The 15775-nt window shown below is 36.9% G+C and overlaps 3 protein-coding genes across 3 annotated transcripts in view; 2 read left to right on the top strand and 1 right to left on the bottom strand.

Moving 5' to 3' along the window:
* Window positions 1–15775, bottom strand: part of LOC311096828 (uncharacterized protein) — a 488849-nt gene that overhangs the window by 416282 nt on the left and 56792 nt on the right. The gene's annotated exons all lie outside the window — the stretch shown is intronic.
* Window positions 1–15775, top strand: part of LOC311096814 (uncharacterized protein) — a 367324-nt gene that overhangs the window by 209475 nt on the left and 142074 nt on the right. The gene's annotated exons all lie outside the window — the stretch shown is intronic.
* Window positions 2607–3548, top strand: LOC311097059 (putative inhibitor of apoptosis; the record flags this gene model as incomplete). The annotated part of the gene is made up of 1 exon (XM_084136519.1): window positions 2607–3548. The coding sequence occupies one exon, from the start codon at window positions 2607–2609 to the stop codon at window positions 3546–3548; it is 942 nt and encodes a 313-aa protein (XP_083992645.1).

The following is a 15775-nucleotide window of genomic DNA, read 5'->3' on the forward strand; positions in this document are numbered from 1 at the left end:
TTCTTTCTTTTTGTTAGTTTTTATTAGTTGTGATTTTATATAAACATTTAACTTTTAAAATAAAGGTTTACAACAACATCACCATCTTCTGTTATATTTGGGCCTCCATGCTCATCTACTGTACAGTATATGATATTGGTGAAGGGGGGCCCAGCATGAATATATTTTTTAGGGGGCCCCCCAATTCTCTAGCTACGACCCTGTTCACATCGCATCGTAAGCGCATAATATCACCTGCTCAAGTACGTCTTGACGAGTTTCTTCTGTATTAAACAGCGAATCTTCTCAGTCAGATCGTCGCAAGATCTCAGGAATCCTCTCACACTGCTCGTGTTCACGCGCTCCATCGCTAACGATTCAAACTTTCATAAAGCGCGGCAAAACAGCAGCGCGGAGATGTGACGTCACGTGTCGAGCGGGCGCTCGTAAAAAGCACATCTTTGCATTTCTTCTGAAACAACACTTATCGTATTGCCGGGTGTGATTGTAATGTTTTGTATGGCGTTTTCTTTACACTCTCCCCGGATATCTGTTTCCTACAGTTAGCTGTAATGTTAGTGAACTCTAGGTCTTCTCTTTGTTCATATACGACAGTATTCACATGAATTGGCTTGATTTGATAAAATTATGTTTTAAACCATCATCTTCACTTGAGACATTTACATTATATTATATACCGTCCTATATACCGTTATACCGTCCTAGTTTTTAAATAGCGCTAAAATGTATATTTTAACCCTTTATGCGGATATGCCGCACAAGGTTCTCTGTTCTCTGATTCTATGTTTTTAAAAATAAAGACAAGGATGCCTCTTTCTATAAGCGACCCTCAAAATCTGTGCATACAACAAAACACGTGTAGGTGTACGATGATTTATCAGAAAATTACTTTTGTTTGAAGAAAAACTTAAATCAGCTGGTGCTTGATAACTATTGAAGTTATATTGAAGTTATGAATTCGGTAATGATGCGATATTTATCACGTTTTAATTTTAACTAACTTACTTTTCAAATAGCCTAACATCTTGTTGGTCAAATTAACTTAAAGCCTGCGCAAAAGTATTCTTAAAGCACATTAACTTAAAGCATGCGCATCCTAGCTACTTTCTAAATGTGTGTTACAGAACTTATGGTGAACAATTCACCCATGTGTTTTAAACGTGTAATGTTTAAACAGATTTTGTTACTGGATTGAGTGAAAATAATAAACTTCTCTCTGGCGACATGTAGGACTTGTTGGTTATGCAGGAACTAGTTATTTACGGCTTTCCTGATGACAACCCCCCGTACATTATACACAACAGTGGGGCGAGGGGGCGGACCCCAGTCGTTGTCCTGATAAATATTTCAGGACATTCCACGCTCTAGCTCTACTCTAGCTCTACTAGCCGCGGACTGCTGTGCTACTGCGACATCTCATTGATCAAAAGTTGAAAGTCCTGTTTGCCTGAACCTGACGCAAACTACGCTTCTACGAGTTTTGACCCATAAACTTCGAGCATTAACGCACAAACCCTGGACGACTGTCCCGCAAGGACTCACTCACTCAGGACATTCCAGGAAAATTTGAAAAAAAATTGAAAAGTTGAAAAAATGGCTACGCAAAACCTGATGGAGAGCGACTCCCCGTCCAGTTCTGGCGATGTGGGGCACAAGTATCATCCGGCGTGTGAGTGTGCCACGGGCAAAGACTGTCGTTTAAGAGTTATGCTAGACAGTATGTTTAAAGATCATTTTAGAGGCCAAATGGTTGGCTTGATGCACAGGATCATTGATGCTGCGTGTGGTATGAAAAACGATTGTGCGCAGGATAGCAAACGTGTGACAAATCTCAAAAATGAAATGGATGTCGTAAGAGGCTTGATAAAGTCATGGACTGATGTAACGCCCATGTTTTTTAACGGCAAAGAGCCGAATGGCGTAATCCTCAGAAAAGTTCTGGATGTGTTGGGTGCATGTAGTGACGAATTTGAAATTGACGAAATTCTCGCTATATGGACATTTGTAACGGATCTCTGTGTGTCACTGGTGTCAAAAAATGCAAAAACAGACGTTGGTGAATTAGTTGAAATTCTGGTCAACTATAGCCTAGAGAAAGACATGATCACCTGCAGAGATTTTCTATTCTGGTTAGACCATCTGTAAATGTTGTTTTACTTTATGTCTATCATTTTCTTCACTACTTCAATGTATGAAAGTATAATGTTGAAATAAAAAAATTTGTGAATGATGTGAATACCTGAAATTGTGTGGTGATTTTTCAAATGATACATCTAAATTCCCCGCTGTGTACAGAACAGAAAAAGGACATTTTGTGGTGTTGAACAAAATTTGATTTTGTTCTTAGCATCGGGTCCTGGATCATAGAGGGTATTTAATAAGTTTAATAAGATTATGTGTTCGGACGACTAGACACTAGTCATGGGATGTCCGGCAGAGAGAAGGGCTTGAGTGGTCACATTTTTATGTCTTCATCCAGAGCCTTCATCAAAAGTGCCTTTTCCCCCGCTTCGCAATGTAGCCATCCTCTTTCCGCCCCTCTGACAGCCGTAACATCGACCACCAAGGCATCCATTTCAGACCAAACGGAGGAGCGTGTGGGTTACATGGATATGTCTCACCAGCGACCTCCGGCTTGTCACAATCCTGGCATGCGTCGGGAACAGGAACGCCTTGACACCTTTCAGAATTGGACTCTTGCACCAGTAAGTCCAGCCGAGCTTGCCAAAGCTGGTTTCTACTACCTTGGCCATGACGACAGAGTGGCTTGCTTCAGTTGTGGAGGCCAGCTTAGCAACTGGGAACCGGGAGATCGTGCAGTATCAGAGCACCAGAGGCATTACCCCAACTGCCGCTTCGTTCGAGGCGACCGTGCAGATAATGTACCTTTATCTGGTGGCGGCCTTTTCAATGGATCTAACTCGGCAATGCAACAGTGTGAAGAAAGGTTGCTCACATTTGTCTACTGGCCCTCAAGAATAACTGTTCGACCAGACCAATTGGCTAAGGCTGGTTTTTACTATGTTGGTCGTAATGATGACGTGAAGTGCTTTTGGTGTGATGGTGGACTCGGATGTTGGGAGTCTGGTGATGATCCATGGGTAGAACATGCCAAGTGGTTTCCAAGATGTGAATACCTCTTGCAAGAAAAGGGCCAAGAGTTTGTTCATCAGATTCAAGCAAGATTTCCAAGACTATTTGAACAGCTATTGACTAATGGAGACAGCGACTCAAGAGAATTTGTGAGAGAACAAGAGAACAATCCTGTGGTGAAGTCTGCTTTAGAGATGGAATTTGAGTGTGGCCTGATGGCCCAGACAAATGAAGCTGCATCACCGAGTCAAGATCTTTCAGACTTGTCTATGGAGGAACAGTTAAGAAGACTTCAAGAGGAGCGCACATGCAAAGTTTGCATGGATAAGGAAGTGAACATTGTCTTCATCCCCTGTGGTCACCTAGTTGTGTGCAAAGAATGTGCGCCTTCTCTGCGCAAGTGCCCCATATGTAGAGGATTGGTCAAAGGCGCTGTCCGTACTTTCCTATCATAAAGTGAAGATATTCATCATCCAAGTAACAACAGTTTTTACATTTAACTTGATGAATAAAAACAAAGGAGAAGTTTATTATTTTCACTCAATCCAGTAACAAAATCTGTTTAAACATTACACGTTTAAAACACATGGGTGAATTGTTCACCATAAGTTCTGTAACACACATTTAGAAAGTAGCTAGGATGCGCATGCTTTAAGTTAATGTGCTTTAAGAATACTTTTGCGCAGGCTTTAAGTTAATTTGACCAACAAGATGTTAGGCTATTTGAAAAGTAAGTTAGTTAAAATTAAAACGTGATAAATATCGCATCATTACCGAATTCATAACTTCAATATAACTTCAATAGTTATCAAGCACCAGCTGATTTAAGTTTTTCTTCAAACAAAAGTAATTTTCTGATAAATCATCGTACACCTACACGTGTTTTGTTGTATGCACAGATTTTGAGGGTCGCTTATAGAAAGAGGCATCCTTGTCTTTATTTTTAAAAACATAGAATCAGAGAACAGAGAACCTTGTGCGGCATATCCGCATAAAGGGTTAAAATATACATTTTAGCGCTATTTAAAAACTAGGACGGTATAACGGTATATAGGACGGTATATAATATAATGTAAATGTCTCAAGTGAAGATGATGGTTTAAAACATAATTTTATCAAATCAAGCCAATTCATGTGAATACTGTCGTATATGAACAAAGAGAAGACCTAGAGTTCACTAACATTACAGCTAACTGTAGGAAACAGATATCCGGGGAGAGTGTAAAGAAAACGCCATACAAAACATTACAATCACACCCGGCAATACGATAAGTGTTGTTTCAGAAGAAATGCAAAGATGTGCTTTTTACGAGCGCCCGCTCGACACGTGACGTCACATCTCCGCGCTGCTGTTTTGCCGCGCTTTATGAAAGTTTGAATCGTTAGCGATGGAGCGCGTGAACACGAGCAGTGTGAGAGGATTCCTGAGATCTTGCGACGATCTGACTGAGAAGATTCGCTGTTTAATACAGAAGAAACTCGTCAAGACGTACTTGAGCAGGTGATATTATGCGCTTACGATGCGATGTGAACAGGGTCGTAGCTAGAGAATTGGGGGGCCCCCTAAAAAATATATTCATGCTGGGCCCCCCTTCACCAATATCATATACTGTACAGTAGATGAGCATGGAGGCCCAAATATAACAGAAGATGGTGATGTTGTTGTAAACCTTTATTTTAAAAGTTAAATGTTTATATAAAATCACAACTAATAAAAACTAACAAAAAGAAAGAAATAGTTGAATAATAAAACACATTTTAATAAAGTAACAGCAAAATGATGTTTTTCCCATCAGTCTGTTATAATTCATAAATCAAAAAGTAAAGAATGTAGTCAAATTTAAAAAATAAAATCATTTATTGTCTTATTTTTTAATAAAGATAATATGGAACTGGTAATATTATTAAATAAATCTAATAAATGTATTCATCCAAGTACAGTGTGTTGTATTCATGTTTTCTTGATGTAATAAATACTTCATCAGCCGGCAGGTCAGGTGCATAATGCAATGCGTCTTGACTCATGTACATTTTTAAACTCTTATGTTAAAAAGAGAAATTTTGACCGCGTAATCATTCGACCCTTTGAAAAAGTGAATGTTTGAACTCTGGTGTATGCTAAATGAAAACAGGTGAACGGGTGTATGAATGTGTCTACAGGTGTATCTAACCCTAACAACTAATGACCAACTTTATTTTTGCTATTGTACATACATTTTATTCTTCTAACTGTTTGTCTTTGGTTAACACAGCTGGAGAAGAACAACAGGGAAGTTGGAAGACACAGTAGAGGAACTACAGAATAAATATGGAGAGAAAACAGCATTAAAAAGGATCAAGTCCATAGTGAAAAAAATCAGAAAAAAGAATATCAAACGTAGGAAATATGTATAATTTACTTTTTTAGTAGTCAATATGTTTCTCAATCTTCAATAAGCTTTACTATAATGTTTACATGGTTTTGGTTGTGTATTTAATTGCTAATTTTTTTAACAGATGGTGACGTTCAAACGCTGAGCGTTCAAACACATTCTGGAAACATGACAAATCAACAGCCTAACAACCTTCCACAACGACGACAGCATAATATTTCTACATCATTGGGACAGCCATTAATTCAGAACCCTAATCAGCTTAACTTAACAATTGGCCAGAAGAATGGTGGGACAATAGTTACTACACTCATGGTAGAAAACACAATATATGGTGATGTTAACATCAGTGCGGTGAGTGTCTGATAATTTAAGAAACAGTTGCTTAGTTAAGAAATGATTTGTGTATGTTATATATATATTTATGTATGTGTATTTTTGTTTTGTTTTTTAAAGTTAGTCCATAGGGTGTGGAACTTTGCACAACTATTTACACGCATACTGTTTTGGACACATAGTGATTGTGAACATTCCATTTTTTAATTTTTTTTATTTTTTTCTCTTTCATTTTGTGCCGGATGTTAAAAGATAAAGGTATTAGTTAATAACAATTAAAAACTTTAAATCAACATGAAGCCATAATATTAATCAATAAAATATGGTTAAATTACAGTACAATGACTTCCATAATATTTTATTTTATTTTATTTACAAAGTTGTGCGTCGTGAGTGAGACCTAGCAAAGATTACACCAATATTAGATTTCTTGTTGCGTGGTTGCACTATATGCCAGAAGCTTAGTCATCAACATCGAAACTAAACATTATCATGGTTTAGTTGTATTTTAAAACACTGTTTTTTTTCTTCTTTTTCTGATTTTTCATTTTTCAGGTTGATATTTGTAGAAATAAGCAAAATACATTTATAAAAACAAGTTAATGGCCTTGTGTCAGAACACAACAGGTCTTTTTATTGTAACTTTGAAAAGTGTAATACAGTATTTGATTTTTACAAATACCTAAACCAACGGGCCTAAGCCGTTGACCCCTGAAGTTATGACTTCTCATGTGTAGATTCGCTCGTTGAAAAAATGGTATTTTATTAGCTAAAATCATTGTCTGTATTCATAAAATATGTCCTCATGGGTGTAAAATGACCTCTGCCAATGATCTGACTTATCCTCGTAAGCGAAACATTTCTTATCTTTATTTACATGGGGCGGGTAAGTCCAAGGAGGCTTCCGTGTCGTTCCGCCATCTTGAAACACTATAATAACAGAGAGGGACAAAAAACGCTAGCCTAACTCAACACGTTTCATCATCAACACTACTATAGTCAACAGCACATTCAAAAGGACCAACAACATTGTATTTGTGAAAATGATTCAGTACTGAAACAGCATTTATGAGTTTGTACATATCTTGTGCTTGTTTCTGCAGTTCGTGTAGGCCTCTAAGACTATGAATAACTAAAAATGATTATTGATGAACTTGAATAACTTGAATTTTGTTGACAATATAAAAAAAAATTGACTTCCCATACCGAGAGTCGAACCCAGGCAGCCTGGGTGAAAACCAGGAATCCTAACCGCTAGACCATATGAGAGGCGTTGATACTGTCCCAGACAAATTTGAAAAGGCTGCACGGTACAATATAATGCTGGATCATACTTATGCCGAGCCACAGGAGAAGGAATCCTCGTGGGCCAAAGAGCGAAAATGTAATTTATCGGGATGTAAATAAATATCGGGATAGCTTCTCCCAGGTGGAAAGAGCTAATGAAGGAGAAAGACTTTGAAAGGGAAGTTGCCTGCTTTCTTCTCGACAGGTGAGTCAAAGTTACGGTCTAAATGACAAGCTTTTTTGTACTGCTTGGCTGTGTAAATCATTATATAGGCAGCATAACGGTAGAACATGAATAGTTAAACTCGATGATGTGCTACCGCATTTGAAAAAGCAAGGCGCTAGAGAGCACTATTTGTTTAAATGCAAAATAGAATTTCACCGCTAGATGGGAGAAATTCTTTTGGGAGGACTAACTTGTAGGGTCTTTAACAAAAAAACAAAAAAAAAAGTCACAAAATCGAGGAGGTCAAAGGGGCATGCTTCCTGCTATAGCTCTGCCCAAAGTCTATTCATGCGGCCAGCAGACAGATTTTAAACACCGGATTTAAACTTCTACATATATTTTGAGTAGATAGTATATTCTCAGTAAAGGGTTTCACCCTGTGTGATTCCACACTGATTAAGGATAGTTCGGGAGATACAAGTTAAAATGATCTTATACGATCTTATACTTATACTTTGAATTAAGACGAGTAAAATTAAATATTCGCTCAAGACAAACTTTACTTATCACGCATTGCGTCTCTGAAATTGTGTGGTGATTTTCCAAATGATACAAACTTAGTCTAAATAAGAGCAATGTGGAGTCCTCGGATTTCTTAAAAACAACAACAAAACATTGTGACAAACTTTGACAAAATGTTGTATGGACAAAAATACTGTTTGAAATATTTTTGTATAAATAAGATCTAAGACGACTAAGTACAGTTTTTCGACATTCTAAAGTTTTTGAACAGACGCTGTTTAGTAAAAATAATACCTTAGGTTAAATTTAAGCAAAATCATTACATAAGTCTTCTTAGACGATAAATAGAAGATATGATTTGAATAAAACTTTAAAGATTTGATTTAAACTTTTAAGGTTATGCTTTTAAATGAATTTAGTATAAACTCTGGATGTACTCTGAAAAGGCGTTAGCAGACTAGATTTACTGTGACATTGTCCCCCGAGACTCATCTGGTCTGATGTTTCCTGAAGCTTCAGTTCACACTGTGGTTTATCTCTGAAGGATCTGGGGCTGTAAGGTGTTTTTATTCATATATTTATTTAGCTAAAACTTTGTTTACATTTTAGTAACATATGTTATTAATAATAATTACATTTAAAATAGAGATTAGTTCATTTTTTAGAACCGTGTGTGTGCACGCACTCAAAACAGCTTAGAAATATTTATTTATTTCATTTTGAAAATGTACAAATGTAGTTTTCTGTGTTTAGGTGTACGGTACAAAATTCATTATAGCTATGGAAAGCCCCCACCATAAAAATCGAAACCCTGCATGAAAAAAATAAAAAATAAAAAAATAGATTAAATGAGATTTAAGACGAATAAGTACAGTTTTTCAACCATCTAAAGTTTTTTGAACAGACATTGTTTAGTAAAAATAATACAATGGGTTAAATTTAAGCAAAATCATTTATATCATACATAAGTCTTCTAAAAGATAAATAGAAGGTATGAATGTATTCAAACTTTAAAGATTTAATTTAAACAGTCTTTTAATTTTAAAAGATCTAATTTAAACTTTAAAGGTGATGCTTTTAAATGAGAGAGAGAGAGAGAGAGAGAGAGAGAGAACCACTCTGTGATTTTATATTATATTATATAATTTATATACTTTTAAAGAATAGAATGATTTATGTAAGATGGATTTTATTTTTGTTTATCTAAAACAATTGGTTTCAGTAGATATTTTTAGAACCATTTCATTTATAAAGAACAGAATGTTTTTTTAACTTTAGTTAGTGTGAGATACACTTCACAGTTTCACTGTTACCTTTGGAATGCGAAGGAGCAGAAGGAGGGGGGTGTCATGGGGGCCTCTGTTTGAGAGACTTTTTAATTAAGACTTTTAATAATGTATTGAATTTAAAAACATTATTACGACTTTTAATATTGTATTAAATTTAATAAAAAAAAAAAATAATAATAATAAAAAAACATTTTATAAAGATATCATTTAAACTTTGAAATAAATTTAGCCCTAACACAATGTCTCATTCTGATCGCTGAATAAACCCTAGGAGTCAGAGCCCGTCAGGTGGTGCTGTAAGAGAGAACCACTCTGTGATTTTATATTATATTATAAGCAATTAATTTATATACTTTTAAAGAATAGAATGTTTTTCAACTTTAGTTAAATTAGCAAGATATTATTTTATAACCATATCATGTACACTTTAGTTTAATTAGCACGATAATTATTTTAAAGGATAGAATGTTTTTGTATGACATTGTTTAATCACAGTGTCTGAACTCCACGTTTCAAATGTCAGAGCTCAAATGCGAAGGCTGGGAGAGGGAATCCTGTGACAAACACAAACAAACAAACACACACACAGTGTGTCTTTTTCTTCTCACTTTTCCAAAGGGGGGTCACAATGGACTCTGGAATGCGGAGGAGATGCTGACACATTTCCTACATATATATATAGCAGCGCCTTTCAAACTTTCTGTCAAAATCACATGATCTAGGGATAAAAAAGGTTCAAATAGGGCAAAAACTTTCTGTCAAACAACATGATCTAGGACTAGCTAGGTCAATAGGGCAAACCATAACAACATATGCCGGAAAGACACCAGAAGGCCAACCTGTCAAAACACATGATCGAAGGGATAGGTAGGGTCAATAGGTCAATCCATAACAATACAGGCCGGAAGGTCAACCGGAAAGGTCAATGACAACCGGAAGCCATCAATCATTTTGACACATGGTATATCATATTAACTACTGACAAATATTCACACAACTAAAGAGAAAACAGTTTCTGTTGATATCACTTGTCACAAGAACTCTCTGATTATGATGTGTGAGTCTCACCTCATCCGTGAAACACGAATCTATTTAAACCAAACCTTCCTGTGCTGTGTATAAGCAACAAACAAGCATGAGCTGAGTCAACCTGACACTTTCTTAAACTTTCTCAACCTGACACTTTCTTAAACAGGCGTTGGAAACGCTGTAAACTGGACATCAGTGTAAGGGTGGATTCCTGCAGATGTTCAGTCTACAAGAACTGCCGAATGACTAAAGAAACGTTATTAGCAAGCACATTTCTTGTCTGTTCCACCCACTGCTACTTATACCAACGATGGAAATAAGCGCAGTTACAGTAGATAAATATGTGGGAGACATATTTAGCAGTCTATCGTTGCTGTAGAGAGTGACGATATTGTATTGCAATAGGTAGCATTTCAAAGTCAATACCAATTCAAAACTAGTTAGCACATTAGTTGCAATTGAAAAGGTTTAATGACAAAATATGGTTATGGTTACACTTAAAATAGTTACAAAATAGATATATGAGATGATGATAACTTATATTATTAATTGTACCCAGCATATATGAGCGAGAGAGAGAGAGAGACCCAGAGAAGAAGAGAGCCAGAGCAACAGTTTCAATCTTGTTTTATCCTTTCCTGACCATGTGACTAAAACCCAGATGTGAGACATTCAAACTGACCAATCAGATAACTACACTTCCCCCACCGTACTAAAGGTGTGACAATTCATAGACCTCCGAAGTACAAACATGTTGGCCTACAGGCCTTGATCACTATCAGAAACCTGGTGGAAAGAGGGGTTGGAAACAGTAAAGCAAATATCTTTGTTCATTTAAAATATCTTGGATTATTTTCAATCCTACATCAGTGTCACAACAGCAAACAGACCAGTGGAGTAGGCTAGTTATTTTTGTTTGTACACACACACACACACACACACACACACACACACAAAGAAAAATATCTAATTGTGTATTATTGTTTCGCTTTGATAGAGCATTCCATTCCCTAATTATTTGCTGTCCAAGAAGATTGTAATAGTTGAAACCTCCTAAGCACATCTCTTTAATTTTGTGATGTTGAAGTGTTAGTTAAAAAAAGTGTTCATAAAAAACAAACAAACAAAACCTTAAAAGAAACATAAAACCATAATTTTCATATTGAAAATATTCTATAATTACATGTTGAAGCATAGCATACACACAGTTTGAAAATGACTTTTTACAATATTTTTATTTTAGTATGAAGCTTTGTCTGGATCACCAACACAGTTTTGTGTTCTGACCTCACAAAGAAAATTACAGCAAGATTAGATTTCTTGAGCATTGCATGTTTTAAGCCTTACCTATTTAAATACTGAAGCGCAAGTAGACTGAAATATACCAGCATCCAGGGCTGGACTGGCCATCGGGCATACCGGGCACTTTCCCGGTGGGCCGACGTGCTTTTTGGGCCGATACATCTCATACTCATTCATAATTTTTTTTTTGGAATTGGAGTTGGTATGCATATATTTAAGGGCGTGCAAAGATGGGTGGTGTTTATGATCATATAGTGGGCCGGTCTGGGCCAAAATGCCAGGGCCGATTTTTTTGTCCCAGTCCAGCCCTGCCAGCATCTGTGCAAATATTTCCATTTTGCTGTCAGGAGTGAATCTCCGCTAAAGTGTCAGGTTGACTCAGCTCATGCTACAGATTTCCATAAACGAGCGTCGCCGCGCGCATGTGTGAAAAACAGACTGAGCATGACAGAAGGAGCGCAATAATTCTGACAAATTATACATATTGCTAAAATATTTTTTGTTGAACAAATGTAACACATGTATAATTTCAATATACATAACATAATTATCTATACAGAATTATTATATTTATTTTATAAAAGTGCACTGATTGGAGAGGCTTGTGTTGTTCAATAAATGTTTAATTAAAGCAATTTTCTGTATCACTTCTTATCAACTGTTAGATTTCATGAGATGAAGCCAGAGACACCACATCAACCCAGATATCAATCCAACACAGTTATTTTACATGAGAGAAGGGATTTAGGGCAACGGCGGTAAAAATGCCCATGCCAACAGGACACGCCGGTCGCACCGACAGCAGAACAGCCGCCCGACCCAGACCATTTATATTTTATAAAATATGCACATTATTAATATGTGTAATGTTTTCTGAAATGTTATTTATGTAGGCGAAGAGAGGGAAGTAAGACAAATAGTTTTATAATATCAATACCAATACCTCCATCCCTACTACCACCTTCACCGACAAAAATAAAGAGCAATAATATGCAGATTTTAGATAAATAATAAATGAAAAGAAGTATAGCTCATCGAATATTATTTATATATAAAGACATCTATCCATAGATAAATGTAGAATGATGTATTCAATAGTACTCATGTGAACATGTTAACATTGATCTCACTTGCTGATTTTTATCAAGGATCAAGTACAAATATTAACACACAAAACTAACAGTTTAGGTCATTTTTGTATTTATTATTTTTTACAAGAAGCTTGGAACATGTTTACAAATCTACAACTCCAGGAGAGAATAAAGTACATCCATGCAGTAATTACAAACTGTACAAACATGTAATATTTACATATAAAATCCATTCATACACATTCATCTTATATACAGTAACAGTGCATGTCTGAACCATGAACTTATTATTTGTTGGAAAAGGAACATGATGGAGAATATTTATCAGGTCAGATGAATCACACTGCTGCTTTCTGAAAGGAGAAATACAGAAATATATAGAAATATAACACAAAGATCAATATAACATCAGATTTCTGCTTCAGTTTCTCTCTATTTGTGTGTGTCTCACCTTTTTTGTGACTCAAAATTAAAACATCACAATGAATCGGTGAAACATGAGAAACTGTGAATGAAGAACATGAACATCAGATTATAGCAATTCCTCAAACAGCCACAATTAATAAATCAGTGTCACTGACAATGTGTGTGTGTGTGTGTGTGTGTGTGGGTGGGTGGGGCTGTGGGGTGTTGTGGGTGGGGCTGTGGGGGGTAATGTGGGCGGGGGGGGGGGGGGGGGGGGTAATGTGGGCTGGGGGGGGTAATGTGTGTGTGTGTGATTGTGTGTGGGGGGGGGGTAATCTGCTCTGGGGGGGTAATGTGTGTGTGTGTGGGGTGGGTGTGTGTGTGTGGGTGTGTGTGTGGGCTGGGGGGGGGGGGGGGGGGTGGCGGTAGTAATGTGGGCTGGTGTGGCTATAGTGCCAGGGCTGGATTGTTGCCCCTGACAGCCGCTGTTCTAGCCAGAGCGAGTGGATGTTGCAGAGGAGTTAAAGTCAAAGGTGAAGTAGACTAATGTCAAATTTACATAATTGTGGTTGTGATTTATTTCTGTTATAGGTGTCTTCAGCTATTTTTATGTTTGAATTTACATTGTGAAAAACAAGGCTGTGTTCCTTATTGTGGTGTTCAGCAATTTTAACATAGTATCGTCATCATATCAGTGTAGATGTAGATGGACCAAAATAAAGCCATATGATGAAATATGACAGTTTGACATTAAACATCATAAATACTCACAGTTTGGTTTTCCGCTATTAATGCTGTTTTGTCTGAATAGACTCGGTGTGTTTTTCTGTTTTGGTTCATTAGATTGTAACGTTTTGTCATTTTTATTCCCCATTCTTCCATTTTTCTCTTGTCCACATGTGTATTATTCTATATTCTGCCTTTGGTAATTTCTGTTCAAGAGAATACAGTGGTTCAGTTCAGAGTGAAGTTTGACATCAGTTAATGATTGTTGAGCAATACAGGTTTATATTTCAGTCTGGATATCTTTGTCTATGGAAAAATCGGTAACACTTTATTTTATGTGTGTACTTTATGAGTGTCCTTGTTACATATATGGCATATGCTTACCATAGTAATAACAGTAAATTATGCATAATTACATGCAACTCACCCTCAACCAAACCCTAACCCTATAGTAGGTATACAGTTGCTTAATATTACACAGCACTTAAAAAGATCTAAAACTACAGATTGGTGTCTATTGGTGAATTTAAAGGCATCATAAAGACAGTGGTAATGAAGGCTTGTGATGGTTTTTTGTTGAGAGGATAATATGTTCTAATATATTATTAAGTTGGCTTGAGAGAGCCAACTTAGTGATATTGTACTTAAACTTATTAAGTTGGCTTGAGAGAGCCAACATATTGAAATCCTATTTAAACTTATTAGTGGTGCTTGCTGAAAGCAAGGCATCACTATTGTTATTGCTCATACTTATTAGTGGTGCTTGCTGAAAGCAAGGCATCACTATTGTTATTGCTCATCACTTATTAGTGGTGCTTGCTGAAAGCAAGGCATCACTATTGTTATTGCTCATACTTATTAGTGGTGCTTTTTTAAAAGCATCACTATTGTTATTGCTCATACTTATTATTCTTATTAGTGGTGCTTGCTGAAAGCAAGGCATCACTATTGTTATTGCTCATACTTATTATTATTAGTGGTGCTTGCTGAAAGCAAGGCATCACTATTGTTCTCTTGCATACTTATTAGTGGTGCTTTTTTGAAAGCATCACTATTGTTATTGCTCATACTTATTATTAGTGGTGCTTTTTTGAAAGCATCACTATTGTTATTGCTCATACTTATTATTATTATTAGTGGTGCTTTTTTGAAAGCATCACTATTGTTATTGCTCATACTTATTATTATTAGTGGTGCTTTTTTGAAAGCATCACTATTGTTATTGCTCATACTTATTATTATTAGTGGTGCTTGCTGAAAGCAAGGCATCACTATTGTTATTGCTCATACTTATTATTCTTTTTATTATTATTCTTCCACACAAAAGTTTGGCGCGTAACTCGCCCCGCACCGTTTGTCACAGACCCCTGAGTGAGGTGTCAAATCGATCGGCTCATTGAGGAGAGGTGTGCTATGACTTTTATAAGCGATCGGGGGTGCAGTGTTCACCCCAGGGGCGAAAAAGCGGCCAAAAAAGTCCCATTGACTTAACATTGCAACAAACTTTGACCACTCATAGCTCTGAGCGAGGATTTCGCAGAAACGTGTGATTTGCCACATTTGAAGAGGCTGACAGGCTCTGTAGGAACATACCTCACAATGGGGTAAAAGTTGCACCCCTGGAGTGCAGGAGCATCCCAAAGTTTCCCATTGACTTACAATGGTGTAGGACGGCCCATGAAATGGGCCGTCCTACACATTGCATAGGGATTTTGTATTGAACGTAGCTCTGGATCACAGTGTCATAGAGACAAGGGGGTGGGCTCATTTTACTCAGATGACCAATCAGTCTCTCAGGATCATTGTGAAGCTATCAAGCCACGCCCTAGCAACAATTTAGAGCACCTTAGCAACAAGTCCCATAGACTTTCATTGAAAGAGTTCAAAGGGATATCTCCAGACTGAATTGTCATAGAAACATGAGGGTGGTCTCATTTGACTCGGGGCAGCAAAAAGCCAATCATGAATCACCTCAACACCTCCTAGCCACTCCATAGCAACCATTATCGAGCACCTTAGCAACCAAAATCCAAAGAGGGATATCTTCCATTCTGAATGTCACAGAGGCATGGGAGTTTGTTTATATCATTCATAGTGACAAGAAGCCTTTGCAGTTTCATCATTGGCAGCTGTCAAGCAACTCCATAGCAACCAAAC

The sequence above is a fragment of the Abramis brama genome, assembly GCF_963993115.1.
Source record: "Abramis brama genome assembly, chromosome: 15".
NCBI classification, from domain to species: domain Eukaryota; kingdom Metazoa; phylum Chordata; class Actinopteri; order Cypriniformes; family Leuciscidae; genus Abramis; species Abramis brama.